The sequence below is a fragment of the Cervus canadensis genome, chromosome 21 (genome assembly GCF_019320065.1).
Source record: "Cervus canadensis isolate Bull #8, Minnesota chromosome 21, ASM1932006v1, whole genome shotgun sequence".
NCBI lineage: Eukaryota > Metazoa > Chordata > Mammalia > Artiodactyla > Cervidae > Cervus > Cervus canadensis.
The window spans coordinates 15,121,078-15,141,303 of record NC_057406.1 but is presented as its reverse complement, the minus strand read 5'-3'; the positions used below and the strand labels follow the sequence as shown (position 1 = coordinate 15,141,303).

Below are 20,226 nucleotides of genomic sequence, written 5' to 3'. Positions count from 1 at the left end.
CAGTCCTGGGTTCCGGCCCCTCCTCCCCTGGGACAGCCTTGCACATCACACTTTTGTCTGTTCTTTGTACATTGCTTCCGCCTTCTCGGTGGAGAGTTTCAATCCAAGGTCCTCATGCTTTGGCCAGATTGGAGGACCTCCAAGAGGAGGATGGGTTGGCAGACTTGCAGGATGCTGGTCTCCCTGGTCGGCTCTCTCGGGATGGTTGGTCTCATCTCATGGTGCCCTGTAAACTACTAGGTCGGTGTCAAGTGGTGACCTGGGGAAGCCCAGCTCTGCAGGTTACTGAGAGGTCCTGGGGTCAAGGCGCTCATCTGGTGAGGGAACTCGCCCTGTTAGGGCCGAGCCCAGACTCCAGGCATCCTGAATGTTCTCCTCTGGTCAATAGAGGGTTCTAGACTTGGGCCATGATAAACGTTGGGTCAGCTGGAGGCTGCTGCATGAACTCTGAACGTCTTTAATACCCCCATGGACTGACTCTTGGGGCTTCCCTGGTAGCTCAGTGGTAAAGAATCCACCTGCCAATGCAGGAGACGCAGGTTTGATCCCTGGTCCAGGAAGATCCCCTGGAGAAGGAAATGGCTACCCACTCCAATATTCTTGCCTGGAGAATTCCATGGACAGAGGAGCCTGGTGGGCTATGTCCATGGCCTCTCAAATAGTCAGACATGAGTTAGCAACTGAACAGCAAGGACGGGCTCCTGGTCTGGAGTGGATGCTTGCAGAGGGCAGGGCTGTATCTGGATGGATGGTGTGAGACCCGTAGTGATTCAGCGGGTGGTGCTTCCTGACCACTTAGCATGAGAAGCGCAGCGATGAGGACGTCCGGTCCGGCTGTCCTCTGCAAGCCCCGGAGCTCCGAACACCTTCCGTGGGGACCAGAACGCCTGCATCTTTGCTGCCGGCTGTCCTGACATTCCATCCTTTGTGTGTTTTCAGGGCTTCACCTACGTCCTCCGCGAGGGCGAGTGCTGCGGAAGGTGCCTGCCGTCGGCCTGCGAGGTGGTGACTGGCTCCCCACGGGGGGACACCCAGTCCCAGTGGAAGAGTGTAGGTCTGGGCCAGGGTGGGTGGGTAGGAGGTTGGGGGCCGAGCCAACTTCATCCGGGGGCCAGGGCTGGCCTTGGTTTTGATAAAGTAGATGCTCACTCCCTACTGTTTGCTCTCCCCACGGCGAGTTTAATGTAGCTGTTGGTTTATCCAGCTGTCAGCTGGGGAACTAGTTAAGGTTGCCCCAGATCTGGGGAGGAGCCCAGTGCCCTCCCTGTGAGTTCTGAGAGCTCCTGGGGGTGGGGGTTATGTTCTCCTGTTCACCTGAGGACCCTGATGGTTGGTGGAGGTCTGTGTGATGGCCCAGGCAGGGTCCTCTGACCTTGTCGCTGATTTCCATTGGAGAAATTTACAATCCAGAGAAGCAAACAGTGTTTCTGTCCCCAGACCCCACAGGCTACTTCTGCAGCTCTGGCTGTGGCCCTTGACGATGCTGGCAGCCCCCCTCCCCCCTCCCTTATCTTCTCCTATCTGGCCCCCCACCCCCAGATCCCCCTCCCTGAACCAGAGCAGCCTAGCTTCTCCTTTATGGCCAGAGGCCTTCACGTTGGCTCTGGATGCTTGTCAAGCTGTTTTCTGAAACACAGAGGATCCCTCCCTGGGAGTCTTAGCCCAGATGCTGGGATGTGAACAGACCTTTTGCTCTGGCTGATATGGGTAAAGTGGGGGTGCTGAGCCCTGGGATCCTCAGGAGGCAGGTGCTAGGGTGGGTGTGAGGTGCACCTGGGGGCCTTCCCCTTCTCAGTCCTCCAGGGAGACCAAAACACACTCTATTTAGAGGGAGGGCAAAGGATTAACTGCCTTGCCCTGGTCATGCGCATCTCCTGGAGTCCTGGGGACAAATTGCAGGGATGAGGGCCAGATGCCAGCATCCCATCCTCAGAGGGAGGCCGTGTGAGGTTGGGTGATGGGCTGGGTTTCCCCGATCCCCGTGTCTCCCCTCCGCTGTCTCCCTATGCAGCTGTTCCTGGTTGCTCAGCTCCCAGGCGGGCTGAGGGTGGAGGGAGCACCCTCAGGCGTCCTCAGGTGCTTCCTCTGGTGGCTTAAGACTGTCTTGGGAGCACACGTGGCTCTGAGCTGGGCTCCTGGTTGGGGGAACTCTGAACCAGACTCACCGAAGAACCTGGATGAGCTGTCACTCCCTCCAGGGGCCTCCCCCTGTGGGCCGGGCTTAGCTGTGGAGCAGGGCTCACCTCCAGGGCCCACCCCCGCTCCCCGGGGGACCGCCCACTCCCAGCAGGACCTCCGGCCCCCCGACCCACTCAGGTGCTCTGCCCGCAGGTGGGCTCTCACTGGGCCTCCCCCGAGAACCCCTGCCTCATCCACGAGTGCGTCCGAGTCAAGGAGGAGGTCTTCGTGCAGCAGAGGAACGTCTCCTGCCCCCAGCTGAACGTCCCCGTCTGCCCCTTGGGCTTCCAGCTGCGCTGTCAGACCTTGGGCTGTTGTCCGACCTGTCGCTGCGGTAAGACGTGCTGCCAGGCCAGCCTTCAGGCCTCCCAACCCTCCAAAAAGGCTCAGAAGGGCTCCCGAATCCTTGCCTTTGGAGCAGCTTAGGGAAATGGGCAGGATCAAATCTTCCTGTCCACTCCTAATGTTTTGGGAGAAAGCAAATGAGAGGAGAGAAGTAGGACAATTCCTGAAGGACGTCACTGAACTCAGTGCTGGCTTTGCACCGCACCTCATGTCACCCCATGACAATCACAGTGAGTACCACGATACCTCCATTTGCTCACCTGAGTGGTAGCACTGGGATTGGACCCAGGCTTCTCTGATTCTAGAAATGCCTTCTTCATCATTCTTCTGGAGAAGGTATTCCAACTGCCCATCTCCTAATCCCACCAACCAACCAACCAACCAACCAATTAATCAACCAACCAACCAATCAACCATCGACCAAGCAAGCAAGCAACCAACTAAATAAACAACCAACCAAATAACCAATAGCAGCAGCAACAACAAACAACTCTCACCACCTCCTACTCTGAATTCTTTGTGTGATTTTGTCCTGGGAATTAGTTTCCAAAGCAGATTTTCATTCCTTCACAACCTCAGCACCCAGTGTGAATCACTTAAACAAGCACCCTCCCCTCCAGGGCTCCAGGGGGCTGGAGGGTGGGGAGCAGGCAGCTGCCCATGCTTGGGGGGCCTGGGGTCAGTATGGCCACGTGGGTGGGAGGACCCACAGTGCCTGGCGTGGGGTGGGGGGAAGGACTGGCGGGTGGAGGAGGGAGGCCCAGCCCAGCGGAGCAGCCAGGTTGCAGGTCTCCACCAGGTGTGTTCCGATCACTCACGCCCTGCGCCTGTCTCTCCCCAGAGCCCGTGCAGGCCTGCGTGCTCAACGGCACCATCATCGGGGTGAGCTGATGCCTTCTCCCCAGGGGGGCAGGGACAAGGGCTGTGTGGAGGGTGGGCAGCATCTGAAAATGAAAGTGCAAATGACAGGACCCAGGGTGCTCTGCTCCACCCGCAGTTCCCTTGCTCCTAGGCTTCCCATACATCCTGGGGTGGAAGCCCCAACTCCCCAGCGCCTGGGTCCCACCTTCACCTTCCAGCGCTCACCTCCCGGTCCCCCAGCCCCAGGCACGGGAGATGTCAGTCTGTCCCCTCTCTCTCTGCCCCGGAGAAAGCCCTCACTCTCACCACTGCCATCCTTGAGGGGGGACAGTGGGGGAGGGAGTGGCCTCTGGGGACCGGAGGGGAATTGGGGTGATGATGGCTCCTAGCAGCTTTGAGCAGCCGGGCCCCACACCTAGGACAGATGGCTCATGGGGCTGAGGGCAGTCGGGGATTGGGGGACCGGGGTGCCAGGAGGCCTGACCCTGGTCCCCCCTGGTTCCAGCCTGGGAAGACTGTGATGGTTGACGCATGCATGACCTGCCGCTGCACAGTGCAGGCGGGGGTCATCTCCGGATTCAAGCTGGAGTGTAGGCAGACCACCTGCCAGGCCTGCCCTGTGGTAAGAGATGCTGCGGCTGGGGGTGCTGGGGGGTCAGCTGGGTCCTTGTAGGATCCGGGTAATGGGACCTCGCCGGGGTCTTTAAGTACAAGCTTTCGTGATTTTCTGATTATGGAAATATCTGACAACTGTCAGGAAGGGACTAAAAGTCACCTACCCAGATTGCATTTCTCAGAAATAATTATAACTTAGTTTTGTACATTTTAAATGTTTTCTTCCTGTATTTGCAATGCTGAGATCATATTCACAATTCTGTATTCTTCTTTTAGGCAACATTTTAAGTGACATCACTACTGATCTTTGAAAACATTAAAAATCAGTCAAATATTTATCTGACAGTTACCAGTTAGCTCACAATTATTTATCAGAAACTTGCTATGTGCAGAATTCTACACAACATTCTCTGAGGCAGGAGTGGACCTGCCTCAAAGTATACTTTTATTAATATTGTCCGACTCTTTGTGACCCCATGGACTGCACCCCACCAGGCTCCTCTGTCCAGTAGAATTTCCCAGGCAAGAATACTGGAGTGGATTGCCATTTCCTTTTCCGGGGGATCTTCCTGACCCAGGGATTGAATCCAGATCTCTAGCATTGCAGGCAGACACTTTACCACTGAGCCACCAGGGAAGCCCTATTGAACACTGGGGTGACCTAAAATAGTTCACCCTGTTTTTGCCAGGTTGCAATGATGGTGTTTGCTTTGATCCCACAGGTGGGATCTGGGACATGGAGTGGGATCTGGGATCTGGATCATCATTTCTAGTGGAGTAGAGGAGAGCATGCATTCACTGGTGTAATCAGTACTCTTAGCAACCCCCCCTCCACCCCTTGCACAGAGCTGCACCCAGTGCTGAGGAGGACACCTTGGCTTCTTCTGCAGGCTGCCCCTGCATTTGGGGCTCCTGCTGTCTTAGAAAATACAGTTGGTTGGATGAGTTTCTTGTGAGCTGGATGCACAGAATATGTAATAGTAACCACTCTTCTAGGTGGTGGAGCAGTGGGTGGAGGCTGGACGGTTCCTGGAGAGGAATCTCTCATCAGAGGAGCAATGCAGTGGCCAGAGGGGAGGGGCGATGGGAGGAGGGAGGAGGAGCACTGTAGCCGGTGTGGTCAGCGCTCTTGAGGACAGGGTGTGTTCTGCACTTGTGCAATGTGTGAAGCTCTAAGGAGGGGCTTAATAACATACATGGGGAATGAAGGGATCTACAGGATGCACATTCTGTCTCTGATAGAATGGCTCAAGGAGAACATCCCTGCCTCACTTTGGAAGAAGGGAGTGGAATGTGTGTGTTTTTGTTTTTTTTTAATTTAAAATCCCAGTTGTTTTAGGATTTCCAGTGCAAGTGTGTGTGTGTGTGTGTCTGTGTGTGTGAGACAACTCCCCTGAATCATCTGGACTTGGATATGGGAAGGTATGATGCTGTCTGGAGTCTGTGGCACCCCTTCACTTGAATGTCCATGGAATTACAATCAATGCCAGGAGAGAGAGGTCCACACCCGCTGTCCTGCTGGAAAGTGGTCAGAGATATGAGCACACTCTCTACTGGCGTCCTCTGGTGGTCAGAGGGTGGCATAGCCACCTCCTCTGCATCCTTAGGTACCCAGCTTTAAAATCCATTCTAGACATAGGTTTCTAAGTATTTTTAAATCCACAGCCCCCTTTGGTCTGTGTATTCCTCCTCTTCTCCAAAATTGCATCTCCTCAGGGCAGTGTGGGCTTCCCTGATGGCTCAGATGGAAAGAATCTGCCTCCCAGTGCAGGAGATAGCGGTTTCAATCCCTGGATGGGGAAAGTCTCCTGGAGGAGGCAATGGCAACCCACTCCAGTGTTCTTGCCTGGAGAGTCCCATGAACAGAGGAGCCTGGTGGCCACAGTCCATGGGGTCACAAAGAGTCAGACACAACTGAGCAACCAAGCACACACACACACACACACACCACACACACACACACCCACACACCCACCCAGGGCAGTGAACTCACTTCCTCCCCCTTGACATCCCGGAGATTAGCTCCGCTGTGTGTCTCTCAGTCTTTGCTGAGCTCTGCCTCACGTGCCCTCTTGTCGCTCAGCATTCTTCCCTGGACCTCTGGGAAGCCTCCTGCATGTGGGGAGCTGTGCTGGGTCAAGTTTAGGTCAGTCTGTTTGAACTGCAAATGTCAGATGGAACTGTCAGCATCACCAGAAACATGGGCCCTCTGTCTCCTCCAGGGGAGATGATGCTTATACCTCAAGGGGCCCAGCAGCTGGTGGTCTGTGCTGGTGGTTTGTGCTGGTAGAGACAAAGGAAAGCAAGGGGAAGAGACATGACCCTGATCAGGAACACGGAGAAGGCCTCCCGGAGGAGCATAACCTTGGGCTGACCTTGAGCAGTGCCCTCCCAGGAGGCAGAATGGGGCCAGACTGGCAGATCAGCAAGGGTAAGGGCAGTGGCTTTCCAAAAAATAAAAAAAAGTACATTCTCTTTTTTAAAGGCTTTTTAAAAAAAATAGTTCTACTAGATATTGCAATTATTTTTTTAAGTAGATAAATTAAGGTTTTTAGTTGGAGTTTCAATATAAAACTCTCAAGAATTACTAGAATGAATAGACAGAAAAGGAGGAGGATACAGTAGACCTGAAAAACTATGAATCAATTCAATGTAATTAAGATTTGTACAATTTTCACACAACAGCAGGATGCAAAATTTTATTCAAGTTCCCATAGACTATAAACCAGGAGACACTGGAACATATCCAGGGACATAAAACAAGGTGCAAAAATTTCATGGCCTAAAGGTATTGAAATCACACAAACTCTGTTCTCTTAACACTGTGGAATTATGTTAGAGATCAATATCAAAAGAGATTTCAAAATAATCAAGTGCAATGTATAAAATATTATATTATCACTGTGCGTGTGTGCTAAGTCATTTCAGTTGCATTTGACTCTTTGCGACCCCATGGACTGTAACTCTCCAGGCTCCTCTGTCCATGGGATTCTCCAGGCAAGAATAGCGGAGTGGGTTGCCATGCCCTCCTTCAGGGGATCTTTCTGACCCAGGTATCGAACCTGTGTCTCTTATGTCTCCTGCATAGGCAGGCAGGTTTTCTTTACAACTCGTGCCACCTGGGAAGCCCATATTCACTATTCATTATCAGTTGTAAACCGTGCATATGACCGATGTTAATAAATGTATTCACAAGAGAAAAAAGTTTAAAAAGAGGGTGAGAAAAGAAAAAAAGAGTAAGGGCAGTGGGGAGATAGGACTGGGGTCCTCGAGTGGCCAACACAGTTTGTGAAAAGGGCTGGGAGACACCTCTGAGAAGAGCCTGGGGGGCATCCCTGGACAGGGCAGCAGGGCTCGTTGGCTGCTCTGACCTGAGTTCTGTGGTTGGCGGGATGCCTGGCCCTTCCTGGTTGGATGCTCCAGCGAAAGCCCGGTCAGCCCTGCCCGCCTCCTGGTCCACCTGGTGGCCGTGCAGTGGGTGTCCAGTCAGCAGTGGCTGGAAGCCCAGCAGCGCTCAGACACGCCTGTCACCCGTGTGCCTGTATTCTCGCAGCTGTGTTCTCGCTGCTCAGGGTCTCCTCTCTCCTGCGAGTGAGGTCAGCCTGCTCCCTCCCCTCCCCTCCCTCCTTCCTCAGTTCACTGCTCCTCTGAAATCAGTGCCCCCTCCTCTCACCTCCCACTCCATCCTCCACCTCCTCTGGTCCCTTTCCCTCCCATGACGCCCTCCATCTTTCCTCGTCCTTGAATTCACCATGCCCTTGGCCCCTCTGGGGTGTGGATGGAGCCTCCACAGCCCCATCTCTTCACTTTGCAACCTTCTCCTCCATTTGTCCCCCACCCCTCATGTCTCCTGTAAAGATTTTGGGCTGAGTAGAGGGTATTTCCTAGTCTCTTCTAGCACTCACTAGAAAATGCCCCAATCCAGGCTCCCATGAAATCCTGTCTGATGTCAACCCCATTTTATTTCCTCATTCTGATAGTAACCAGTTGCATGCATTCATGCTGTTTTCCCCATCTCTCTCTTCCTCTCCCATCCATCACGGTCCCCACCTTCAGGAATCGTGTGATTTTGAAAACACAGCTAAAGCTTACCCCATGGCCTCAGATGTTGGCGGTGTCCTTCCAAGCATGTGTGTGTAGCCAGGGTCCATCCAGTCGCCCTGTTCTGCTGGAAGCTCAGTCCTCACTGGCTTTCTCCACAGCCTACGTGGTGGGTTCAGTGCACACTCACAGACTCCTCACCGCCCTGCTGGTTAGGAGGCTTCAGTCTTGGTGCAATCAACACGGGAGCCCTGTGATACAGCGGGTCTTCTGCCCCGGACTCCAGACTGACCTGCTAGGGATTCACAGCAGGAAAACCTCAGGACCCCAAAGAATGAATCTCTAAGTGGTCATTACTAAATACAGCAAAATGAAAAAAATGACACCGTAGTTGGCTTTCACATAGCTAAATGTATTCTTTTAAAATTTTACTGAATTTTGTTCTTCCTGTTTTTTTTTTTCTTCCTTTTGGCATGGTGTGAAAGTGTTAGTTGTTCAGTTGTGTCTGACTCTTTGCGACCCCATGGACTGTAGCCCGCCAGGCTCCTCTGTCCATGGAATTCTCCAGGCGAGAATATTGGAGTGGGTTGCCATTCCCTTCTCCAGGGGATCTTCCCGATCCAGGGACCTGGTTCTCCTGCATGGCAGGCAGATTCTTTGCTGTCTGAGGCACCAGGGAAGTCCCTTTTGGCATGGTGGGGAAAGGTGAAAGAGCTTAAATTTTAATGCAATGATGAGACAACTGATGATCGCTTTTTGGTTCTTACTTGGTTAGCATGGGTGAAAATTCTTTGCAAAAATAAAAAGTTGGTTACCCTGTATGGTCTCCCAGATTTGGGGGAAGTTTTTGTAAAACCATGAAATCCTGTGGTCTGGAAGCTATAGCCTTTTCCCCTACCGTGAAGGGGAAGGGACGGAGGCAGGGTGCAATTTCCACCGTGACAAAGTCCAGTGGCAGATGATGATTGCGTGGACTCGGTGATGACAGAGGACCCTGGAATGACAAGCAGTGGATGAGTTCAAGATGCATTTTTTGGCAAGATCTGGTGATGAGTGAGTGAGGGGCGAGGCAGGGGATGAGAAAAAGAGAGCAGGGACGAGGATGGCCCCCAGATTTCTGGTTGGAGCGGCTGGGTATGATGAAATCATTTACAGTTTGGCTTACTTATGAACGGGGTCTTTGGGGGAGGCTCACAGAGGCTGCATTTTCTCCTGGTTCCAGGGTTACGTGGAAGAGAAGCTCCAGGGCGAATGCTGTGGGAGATGCCTGCCTACGGCATGCACCATTCAGCTACGAGGAGGACAGATCCTGATGCTGAAGGTGGGAGCAAGTGGAAGTCAAGACTGTCCCCTCAGATCACCGTCTGCTTCCTTGCTTGGGGATCTTTTCTTCAAGAAAGAGGGGGCCAAGTTTGGGTCGATATTGACTTCTTTTCATACCTATTTCTGATTTTTTGTAAAGAAAAGATGGATAACCTTTAGGAGGTATAGGATTTAGTTATTTTGTCACTTTCCTCGACAAGGGGATAGTTGGTGTGGGCCCCATGATTGAGAGTTGGTTGACCTCTAAGGTTTTCTCCAGCCTCGATTATCTCTGAGACTGGGTAGGCAGTCAGGTGGCAGAGATGCCCATCTGTGAAAGTTAGGATGGGCTGCTGAGGCAGGCGCCTAGTTCACTCATCTCTTGGTCAGAGGCACTCATCTCTAGTTCAGCTATTGATTGCCCAGTTTACCTCCACTGCATCTTAATTCTTTACGCTGTTATGTGGCCAGAAGAGTTTAGGGATTCCCTACCTTCATACCGCCCTATTCCCAGGAAACAGGTTGCAAAACCAGACTGCACCTACCTCATTCTTGTTCTATGGTCCCCCACACTGTCTCAACAACTCCAAGGAGTCAAGATCACTGTTCAAAGTGGCTTTGAAACCCAAGGGCTGTCTTCAGATGTGCTCAACGCACATCCTCTCTTTCCTTTCAGCGTGATGAGACACTCCAGGATGGCTGTGACAGTCACTTCTGCAAAGTCAACAAGAGAGGAGAGTTCATTTGGGAGAAGAGGGTCACGGGCTGCCCGCCCTTCAACGAACACAAATGTCTGGCTGAGGGGGTGAGCCGTCAGAGCCCAGGCCCTGCTTTCCTCTCAACTGGCTCCATCTTTGACTGAAAAAAGAAGGTTCTTCTGAATGGCAGTCCAGCTCTGCCATGATTCCCAGTGTTCAAGGAGAACCCCGACCTAGTTTAAAAATCAACAATATTACAAAATCACAGCGTGATGGAGAGGTGAAACTCTCTCCACGATGCTCTAAGAAAATACCTCCCCTTGAGGGAGATTGGATCTGTGATCCTTGAATGGGGAGGTGAGAGACCAAACTGACTGATGGTCTCCCCTGGGAATGACAGTCCTGGTGACTCTCAACTGGAAGAGAATTTGGAATAATCAGGACCATTTCAGCCTGGCCGGGCAGGGTGGTCAGTCTGCTCACCTTTGTGATGGGACAGCCTGTTCACTTCGGGGGACTTGGGCTGTGAGTCCAGAGGCAGGACTTGGCCTGGAGTGACAGAAAGTGTCCACTATGTACTATTTGTGCCTAACTTGGGACTTTGCTGTTTTCTTAGGGGAAAATCGTGAAAATTCCTGGCACGTGCTGTGACACATGTAAGTACATTACCAATAGACTGTCCCTTGAAACCCATCAGATCCAGACCAGGGGATGTTCCTCGAAGTGAACTTTATTCTAGGAAGATAGCACAGTCATTGCATTCCGTTCTGCAGGGGACTGCCTCCCAGCCTCGCGTGTCCTTGGACTGCCCCCTCCTCAAGCCCCCTTTCAGATGCCTGTACACCAGTCTCTTCTTCCTTCTTCCAGACTCCTGGCAATCACTAGCCTCTTACTTGCCTTTCTCCTCACCGGGTCTTGGGTTGGTCACAGTCCTATCACAAGAGAATGTCTTCTCTCTGCCCTTGAAGCTCCTTGAAGACAAGGCACCTTGATTTATGATCTCAACAGATGAGACACTCAATACACCTCTATTCTTTGGGTATCCCAGAGAGAAGGGGAAGTGAGAAGCTAGCTGTGGGGCTGCAGAGAAACACAGTCTTTCCAAGGATTGATAGGCTGGTCTCATTAACCAGTTTTATTACCCTCCTCTCCTTCACTCTCACCTGTTCTTTTTTTAAATTAATTAATTTTGGTTTTGGCTGTGCTGTGTCTTCATTGCTGTGCCCAGGCTTTCTCTAGTTGTGGAGAGCTGGGGCTACCTTTACTTGCTGTGTGCAAGCTTCTCATTGTGGTGGCTTCTCTTGTTGCTGAGCATGGGCTCTAGAGCGTGCTGGCTCCGTAGTCATGGTGCATGGGCTTAGGTGCCCCGAGGCATGTGGGATCTTCCCGGAATAGGGATCGAACCTGTATCCCCTGTGTTGGCAGGCAGATTCTTTACCACTGGGCCACCAGGGAAGTCCTTGGCTCTTCCTGACCTTGCACTTGTGTTGCACGGGTTGGTCCCCCAGTAGTTACTGCAGCAGCTTTGGAGACGGAGCTCCAGTCTGCTCATCAGAAAGCATCTCACCACACATTTTTGTTTCCAAGAGCACACGTACCTTTCAGAATCCCAAAGTTCGTGCTGTATTCTCTGGGTATAGAATTACTTGTCTGGACTAATATTCTTTGTTTTTTTAGTTTAGTTACTTAGCTTTTGTTTGTTTGTTTTTGGATTCCTGGGTCCATGTTCCCATGTTTATTTGGAGGTAGAGAAAGAAAAGAGTTGCTCAGTTGTGTCCGGCTGTTTGCAACCCCATGTACTATAGCCCACCAGGCTCCGCTGTCCGTGTAATTCTTCAAGCAAGAATACTGGAGTGGGTAGCCATTCCCATCTCTAGGGGATCTTTCTGACCCAGGGATCGAATCTGGTCTCCTGCATTGCAGGTGGATTCTTTACCATCTGAGCCACCAGGGAAGCCCCTGGGGAAAAGAAAGGAAGAGTGAAAACATGAATACCTTCAGTGGTCATTTTTTCTTCTCCTGATGGCTCACTCTGACAGTCTCTGGAGTTGCTGTAACCAAGCTGCAGACGGAGGGGACACACTCTGAGAGCATCTCTCTCTGTGATTCCTGTCTGCATGGCTGAGATCAGGAAGCCGTCCAGGAAGAGACGCATTTTCCTCTAGGTGTGCTGCAGGGGCAATCTGGCCGAGGCTGTTATCTGCAAAACTAGCAATGAGGCCAAACGGGGCTTCAGTGCTTTCAGGAGACGGGGCCCTCCATAAGGAAAATAAGCCAGGCTCGGGGATTTAAATCTACTGTGTGTTGGCTTCAATATGTTTTCCTCATTCACTCTCTTAATGTGGTTGGCAGGCTTTTGCTTTAAAATGAAATTATTTGGAAATTGGGAGGCTGGCTAATATGTAGTTAAGGTTGAATTAGATTTGGAGCCATCCAGGAATGGAAAACTCCCAGTGTTTGGACAGGCAACGGTGAACTGACATTAAATCCTAGAATTATCAGTGGGGCAAGCAGAGATTCAAAGCTGAATGCTGTTAAGCCCTGTGTGGTAAGGAAACCCATACCTGCGACCAGGAGATGGCTTTACTCAAAGCAAAGATTCCACAAGGGCTGCAAGGATCTTCTCGGTCCCCACAATGACATTTGCAGGGATGAATAGATATTAATTGTACTTATTGAATACTTCATTGCTTGTTTGCTTCTGGGTATAGTATAAGCAGGCTTTCCAGGTGGCGCAGTGGTAAAGAATCCACCTGCCAATGCTGGAGATGGAGGAGACGCAGGTTTGATCCCTGGGTGGGGAAGATCCCCTGGAGAAGAAACTGGCAACCCTCTCCAGTATTCTTGCCTGGAAAAGTCCATGAACAGAGGAGCCTGGCAGGCTACAGTCCATGGGGTCACAGAGTTGGACATAACTGAGCAACTCACACACATGCAGAGTTATAAGCACAAAAGGATTGCTCTGATCATTATGGCTTTTAGAGTCTACAATTGTATAAAAGTGAGTCTTATCTATCGACATCACCAAAGCACGGTGAATCTAGGCTCCTCTTGCAGTTAGAATTGTTCCATTAAGTGAGTTCAACCCAGTGATATCTTTATCTCTGATTATGAAGGGCCAGGAGAAGCTGGGCTTCCCAGGTGGTGCTAGTGGTTAAGAACCTGCCTGCCAATGCAGGAGATGCAAGTTCGATCCTTGGGTCGGGAAGATCCCCTGGAGAAGGGAATGACAGCCCATTCTAGTATTCTTGCCTGGGAAATCACATGGACAGAGGAGCCTGGTGAGCTGCAGGCTGTGGGGTTGCAAAGAGTTGGACATGACTGAAGCGACAGCAGGAGAAGCTGAGGGGAACCAGGATCACTGACTTGCCCTCCCTGGAGCTGGCTGTGGAGACCTGGTTACTGTGAAATTGACCTATGTCCAGTGAATAAGGGAACTGGAGTGGACAATGTTGAATGGGAAAACAGGTCCCATCTCTCACCTGCCCTGTAGGTGAGGAACCCGAGTGCAAGGACATCACGGGCAGGGTGCAGCACATCAAGGTGGGAGATTGCACATCTGAAGGGGAAGTGGACATTCACTATTGCCAGGTAAGGAGTCCTTGGTTCAGAGGAGGGGTCTCTTCATTTGAACACCTCTCTTTAGATACATTGTGCAAAGATCTGGGAAATTCACAAGGAGGAGATGTGAAAGAAACTAGGAACTTTCTTTTTCCTTTTTTTTTGAAAGCAAATATTTTATTGAAGTAACTGAGAACTTTTGACCCCAGAAGATAAAAACATCAGCAATGATTCAAAGCGTCCTTTGAAGAGAATGGAGGGTTACTTATGGAACGTGGGAGCTGCGTTCCTTGGAGATCCATCAAACATGCACAGAAATCGCAGCTATAGGGCTGGGTGTGAGAGTTCCATTAGGGCAGGCCTTTCAGACACATTGCCTGGCTGTCCTGGGTTCCTCTGGCGGAGGCCAGGCCTGGAGGAGGGCAGGTGCAGGAAGCGGGCTGCCCCAGAGCCCTCCCCACCCTGCGACTCTCCATCACCCGTGTCGCCGCCTCTCTCTTTCCCGCTGCAGGGAAGATGCACCAGCAAAGCCCTGTACTCCATCGACACGGAGGATGTGCCGGACCAGTGTTCCTGCTGCTCGCCGACGCGCACGGAGCCCATGCGAGTGCCCCTGCGCTGCACCAACGGCTCCGTCATCTACCACGTGATCCTCAACGCCCTGCAGTGCAAGTGCTCCCCCAGGAAATGCAGCCCGTGACGCGCTGCCCGCCCTCCGCGGACACCCGCTGCCTCTCGCTAGGCTCGGCCACCCCTGCACCGCGCGCATGCGCACTCTGCTCCCGGACCTTCCCGGACGCACAATAAAGGCCAATCTATCTTCTCGTCAAAGGCTGGTGGTTCATCCAGGTTGAGATGACTGGGCTGCTCTGAGCCGGGTGCTGAAGTGGGGGGTGGGGAGTGGAGAGGGAGCCCAGGCTTTCACACCAGATCCTTTTCAGCCCCGAGAGAGATGCTACGCAGTGCAGGTACTGGACAATGAAGCTGGAAAAGATTTAGACATCATCTCATCCACTGCCCTCTCCTGCCCCTTCACCGAGGATGAAAGTAGCTCAGAGAGCTTGAGTGACTTGCCCAAGGTCACACAGCCACTGGGTGGCAACGCCAGGCTCAGAACCCGAGGACCTGGACACCTGGGCAAGAACTCTTGGGCTGGTCCACCAGAGCCACACGAATCTAGTGCTGACAGATTCAGCCTTTTCCTCACTGGAACAAGGGGAGGGCTGCATTTTTAGGCCTTTCTGCTTCCGCTGGAGAAGAACCTCCAGGGAAGATAACATTGGAGGCAAACGCCATGAGTTGCGTTGAGTCACGTTGGTGGGGAGCTTTAGCCGGGTAGAGGGAAGGAGGAATGGATAGAAGTTTTATATAACTGCTCAATAATTCAAAGGCTGTCGCCCTCTATCCATCACCCCACCTCCAATTTTGAGTAGTCTCTAAGGTCTCTGTGGGAAAGCAGATCTGGGGCCAGAGAATTATTAATAGCTGTCTCTCTTCTGACTGATCGCCTGATGCTCCAACCCAGGACGAGGTGCTGTTGGCGGCGTGGAGCTCCGAGAAATTCAGTGGGAGGCTACTTCTTCAACAGAGGGTGTCAATTTCTCAGTGCACCCATAGCCCGAGTTCTCCTCGTATTTACTGACAGGACGATTCACTACCAAGGAAAGAGCTGAACTTGAAAAATTGCATGTTTTGATTTTTAAAAACAGCAGGGAGCAGGGTAAATAGGATGCTGAAGGAGAAACAGTGGGGTGTGAACTGGGAGCTCTCCCACTCTGCATGCGTTCCAAGGTGGGTCTGCCTCTGGTCCCAGCTCTTGCTACTCAGTCACTCAGTCGTGCCCAACTCTTTGTGACCCCATGGACTGCAGCCCGCCAGGCTGCCCTGTCCTTCACCATCTCCCGGAGTTTGCTCAAACTCATGTCCATTAAGTCGGTGATGCTATCCAACCATCTCATCCTCTGTCACCTCCTTCTCCTCCTGCCCTCGATCCTCCCCAGCACCAGGGTCTTTTCTAATGAGTTGGCTCCGCATCAGGTGGCCAAAGTATTGGAAGTTTCAGCTTCAGCATCAGTCCATCCAAAGAATATTCAGGGTTGGTTTCCTTTAGGATTGACTGGTTTGATGTTGTAGTCCAAGGGACTCTCAAGGGTCTTCTCCCAGGACTCTCTATTTTGTCCTCCTCAGACCAGATGGAACAGCACCCCGAAGTGAGAGTCTTAGGAAGGGTCTCAGGGAGCATGGGGAGAGAGAAGAGATGAACCAAGGTGGAAATGTTTCCAGTCCTCTTGGCGTTGGAAACATAGGGAAGGGTTCCCAGAAGAGGGTGGAGAAGGGTGTGTCTGGGAGAGAAAGGAGCCAGGATCCAAGTGTTAGAGCACAGACTCTGGAGTGAGCTCAGCCCTCAGAGATATGGGGCCTGACCTATACACTGCAGTCTCCTTATCTGTGAAATGGGTACACAGGCAGTAAAACATAGAACGGTTATTAGAACTCATTCCTTTGGGAGAGGCTCTGAGAAGGGTGCGGAGGGAGTGGATGTCTGTATCCATACCAGCCTTGATTACCCCTGGCGGCCAGGACACAGCCCAGGGTGGGCACATGCTGTTTCTGGTTTTCTTCTGCTCAGCTCCTTACTTCCCTTTACTGTCTCAGGTTCATCATCAATTGATACAAGGTATAAAGTGGGGAAGGGCTTCCTCAGTAGCTCAGCAAGAAAGAAGCCGCCTTCAGTGAAGGAGACATGGGTTTGATCCCTGGGTCAGGAAGATCCCCTGGAGGAGGAAATGGCAACCCACTCCAGTATTCTTGCTTGGAAAATCCCATGGACCAAGGAGCCTGACGGGCTATAGTCCGTGGGATTCCAAAAGAGTTGGGCATGACTTCAAGACTGAACACTCATGCATAAAGTGGAGAGCAGTCCCACCAGTCCACCTTATCAGCATGGGAGTTGGGAAAGTTTGTGGTCATACAGAGCCAACTTGACATATATGTTAACATAATACCTTTTCATTTTCTGGGTCCCTGGTATTAATGCACTCGCTTACCTTGGGGGCATCTTGGAATTGTAGATTTCATCATGCAGAATGGCTCTTTGGAGGTCTTCTCTTCCATCCCCCTTCCCATGGCTAGGTACCAAAGCCATTCCAGAGAGATGGACCTCCTCTTTTTTCCTAGGATGGAGCTTTCAACATCTGCTTCCTCAACTGGTCCCACAGTCTTCCTGGGAAGCTTTTCTAAAACCTGCCTCTCCCCTTACCACTTGCAGCCCTTCTTCCTGTCCCTGGGGCGAGATTCCTCCACTTCTGCTCCTTTTAGTCTAGAGAAAGGTGGGGGACAGCTGGTGGCTGTGCGGGGAAGCACCCGCCCCCACCCAGGCGATCAGCCACAGGGCGGCGGGAAGCAGGGTTCCTGGGCGGGATTGGAAACTAATCAGGCAGACGGTTCCAGAGATAATCCGGCTGAACGCTCACACCCGAACCAGGTTAGGAGGCAGCGCCTGGGGTTAGGGAGAGCCGCAGTCTTACGGTCTGGCCCCTCAGCTTCATTAACCCGAGCGTGACCCAGACTCAACCCGCCGGCGGGAACGCGCTTCTTCCTCCACGTGGCGCGACTAGCGGCCGGTGCGCCCAGGGCGCAGCAGCCGGAGGAGGCCAGGTGGCCCCAGCGAGGGATGGGGGAGGAGACAGCAGCAGCAGGCAGGGGCGGGCACGTCCAGACGGAGCTGAGCCGAGATGGAATTAGCCCGGGGGCTGAATAAGCCAGTGCAGACGCCAGTGCAGACGCCAGCGCAGCCGCGGGACAGTCGGGGTTTCGCGTCTGGTGCGCCCGCTCCATGGCCACCACCCCAGGGCTGCATGGTGAGTCTCCCTTGCATGGACCTGGTCCTGAGCATCTAGAATCTTGTAGGACGGAGAGGGGGCTGGGAGTGAAGGAGCGGGCATCCCTATTCCCACCCTTGAGATTGGTGACCCCCGGTGAACCTGGAAGGGGCTTCGCAGGGAATCCGTCTGCTGGCTAGACAGGCAGACATAATTTCAGTCTATGATCCCTGACATGAAAGCCCTTTGTTCAGCCCAAGACCGCTCTGTCCCGGGGCTCCAAGCTCAGGGGTCCCACGCTTGTCTGTGGAGCAATGGGTGCCTCCCCGGATGCTGGGGCACCCAGACCAGCAACTTCTCACCCTTGGGTGGCTCTCACCCTCAGAAGGCGAGGGACACTTGAGTGGTTTCCTGGACGCTCATGTCCTATCAAGGAGAAAAGAGGTAGGACAAGAGTCAGGGGATTGGTGCAGTGGCTTTTTGTTGATGAATTACCAATTCCAATCTCTTTATCTTCTCCTTGTTACAAGTCAGGGGGTGTTTAGCACATCTGAACGGATCAGCAAACAACTGAGGTTTAATTCAGAAACAGTCTGCTGAGGACAGAGGTTCAGAGTCATCCCCTGCAACTTGACTTTAGCCTCTTGGAGCATCCTCACAATTTCAGGAAGTCTCTCCCAGCCCTTATCCACCCCAGGAAGGGCATTTACACTTCGGGAAACACAGGCTTTCCCCGGGGGGGGGGGGGTTATTTAAGAAGAAAAGCAAATTGAGGCAGCGTTTAGGGGAGCAGGGCATGATCCTTCTGCATCTTCAGGTGATATTGAATACACACGTGAGTTTGGTGGGGTTGACCCTGCCTAGAAGGGGTTTCTGTCTGGAGTCTTGTTTCCAGTGGGTTGTGAGAGAGGCGTGGAGTGGCAGGGGCCGGGGAAGGTGCTCACTTCACTGGCATGAACAGTGGGCACAGGGGACTGGAAGGCAGGTGTGAGTCTGGGACTGCGTGAGCATGTGTGGAGAGACACTCCGGGACCGTGTGAATGCTGGTCTAGGGCAGAAGTTCCTGCCGAGCAAGGTTAAATCTCATCCCCAAAGGCAGGTGGCAGGTGAGGGAGGATCTTAGATGAGAGGGGGCTCCTCCAGAGGGTGACAAGACAGCTTGTCTGGGCTTTGCTCTCGGGATTGGACATCAGAAGCCTGCCCCAGCTGCTAGACACCCAGGGCCCGATCGCCCCTTCACTGTGACCTGCCACACGCCATCATTTTGGGAGCCAGGAACCTAAGTAGGTCCTTTCTGGGCACCCGGGCTGCTGTCTGAGTTGCTTCTAGGTGGACCCTGGGCCTCTTTGCTGGCTGATGGAGGTGGCTGTGTGAGCAGGGAGGGTGGGTTCCAAACACCAGCCTCAGGCTCTGCTGGTCCAGTTTGTCTGTCCCTTCTCTGCCCACTTCCACAGTGGGGCAGGACTGGGGTCGGGGGCCAGAGACCCTGAGGGCTAGAGTGGCGCTTGTGTTTCATTTTCTCTAATGAGGACCCGATTTCCATCTTGTGGACCCTTCTTCTGGCTGAGGGCAGCCTGGTGTTTCTAGAGCACGAAGAACAGAAACGACCACTAGAGATGAGAATCTGGCCTCTAGCTACAAAGTAGAATCCATCCATATTTGTGATCAGGCTGCTGGGGAGGAGGAGTTTGAAAAAAGATTGCCTTCAAAGAAGGAACCAGCCACGTGGACACCTGGAGAATGGTCAAGCAACGGCATGCCTGTGTGATATTGCTTCAGTCATGTCCAACTCTTTGAGACCTTATGGATCATAACCTGCCAGGCTCTGCTGTCTCTGGGATTCTTTGGGCAAGAATATTGGAGTTAGTTGCCAAGCCTTCCTCCAGGAGGTCTTCCTGACCCAGGATTGAACCCGTGTCTCCTGCGGCTCCTGCATTGCAGGCAGATTCTTTATTGCCGAGCCACCAGGGAAGCCCCTCAAGCAGCAGCAGTAGAGACGAAAGACCCTGGGGCAGCAATGTGCTTGGGCTGTCCACAAATTCAGGGGGGAGACCCAGTGCCTGGAGGGTGAGGGAGAGGGTGAGCCAGATCGCACGGAGTCTTGGGGCTCAGGCTGTATGCTTTTGACTTTCAAAGAGAAAGGGGAGACATATTTAGACACTGTGCATACAGATACCGCGCTTCACTTCCCAACAGCCTTGGGGTCAATATGAAATCCATGGCACTGAAGGGGAATCTGAGGTTCAGAGAGGTTAGGAAATACCCCTGTTACATGGGGTTCACCAGTGAATCATCGGTGAAGGATAAAGTTGGAATTCCAACTCACTTCCCTTCCACCTCACCTGGTTGCTCTCATTCTGTTCTTCAGAAGCCACTAGAAGGAAGTGGAGATGTTGGCAAGGAAGGGGTGGGTGGAAGTGTGGGTGGAAGTGGGGCCTTTAGGGAGATATTAATTTTGCAAGGCTGATAGGTGATGCTGTGGTCATATTCCAGGCAAGGCTTGCCTTGACACGACTTCCAGTCTGGAGTCATCAGGGTTAGTTTATTTAGTGGGATCAAACCTCAGAAGGCCAGTTGTCATCACTGAACTCCTATGACAACGTGCCACTGTGCTTCACACCGGGGACATGCTTTAGTGAGCACAGGTTGCCTGAATTCCACATTGACGGTTTACAGGCACGTGGGAGACTGACCCACTGCCTGCAGAGGACTTGCCCAGTGTCTGATGATTCTGGTAATCTCAGCTCACGATCACTTCTATGGGTTGCACCCCATGCCCCTGTGGGGGCCGCACACACCAGTTC

At 52.5% G+C, this 20,226-nt stretch overlaps 2 protein-coding genes across 2 annotated transcripts in view; both read left to right on the top strand.

Annotated features, from left to right (window-relative positions):
• The window catches only part of VWF (von Willebrand factor), a 129,836-nt gene extending 115,404 nt beyond the window's left edge, over positions 1-14,432 (top strand). The window contains exons 44-52 of the mRNA XM_043440090.1: positions 940-1,050; positions 2,332-2,512; positions 3,365-3,405; positions 3,890-4,006; positions 9,263-9,361; positions 10,019-10,147; positions 10,657-10,696; positions 13,534-13,631; positions 14,113-14,432. Coding sequence (XP_043296025.1) covers positions 940-1,050; positions 2,332-2,512; positions 3,365-3,405; positions 3,890-4,006; positions 9,263-9,361; positions 10,019-10,147; positions 10,657-10,696; positions 13,534-13,631; positions 14,113-14,301 — 1,005 coding nt within the window. The 3' untranslated portion in view covers positions 14,302-14,432. The remainder of the gene's footprint in view (positions 1-939; positions 1,051-2,331; positions 2,513-3,364; positions 3,406-3,889; positions 4,007-9,262; positions 9,362-10,018; positions 10,148-10,656; positions 10,697-13,533; positions 13,632-14,112) is intronic.
• Positions 14,433-15,646: 1,214 nt separating this feature from the next.
• The window catches only part of ANO2 (anoctamin 2), a 335,456-nt gene continuing 330,876 nt past the window's right edge, over positions 15,647-20,226 (top strand). The window contains exon 1 of the mRNA XM_043441194.1: positions 15,647-17,461. Within this exon, the coding sequence (XP_043297129.1) occupies positions 17,437-17,461 (25 nt within the window). The 5' untranslated portion in view covers positions 15,647-17,436. The remainder of the gene's footprint in view (positions 17,462-20,226) is intronic.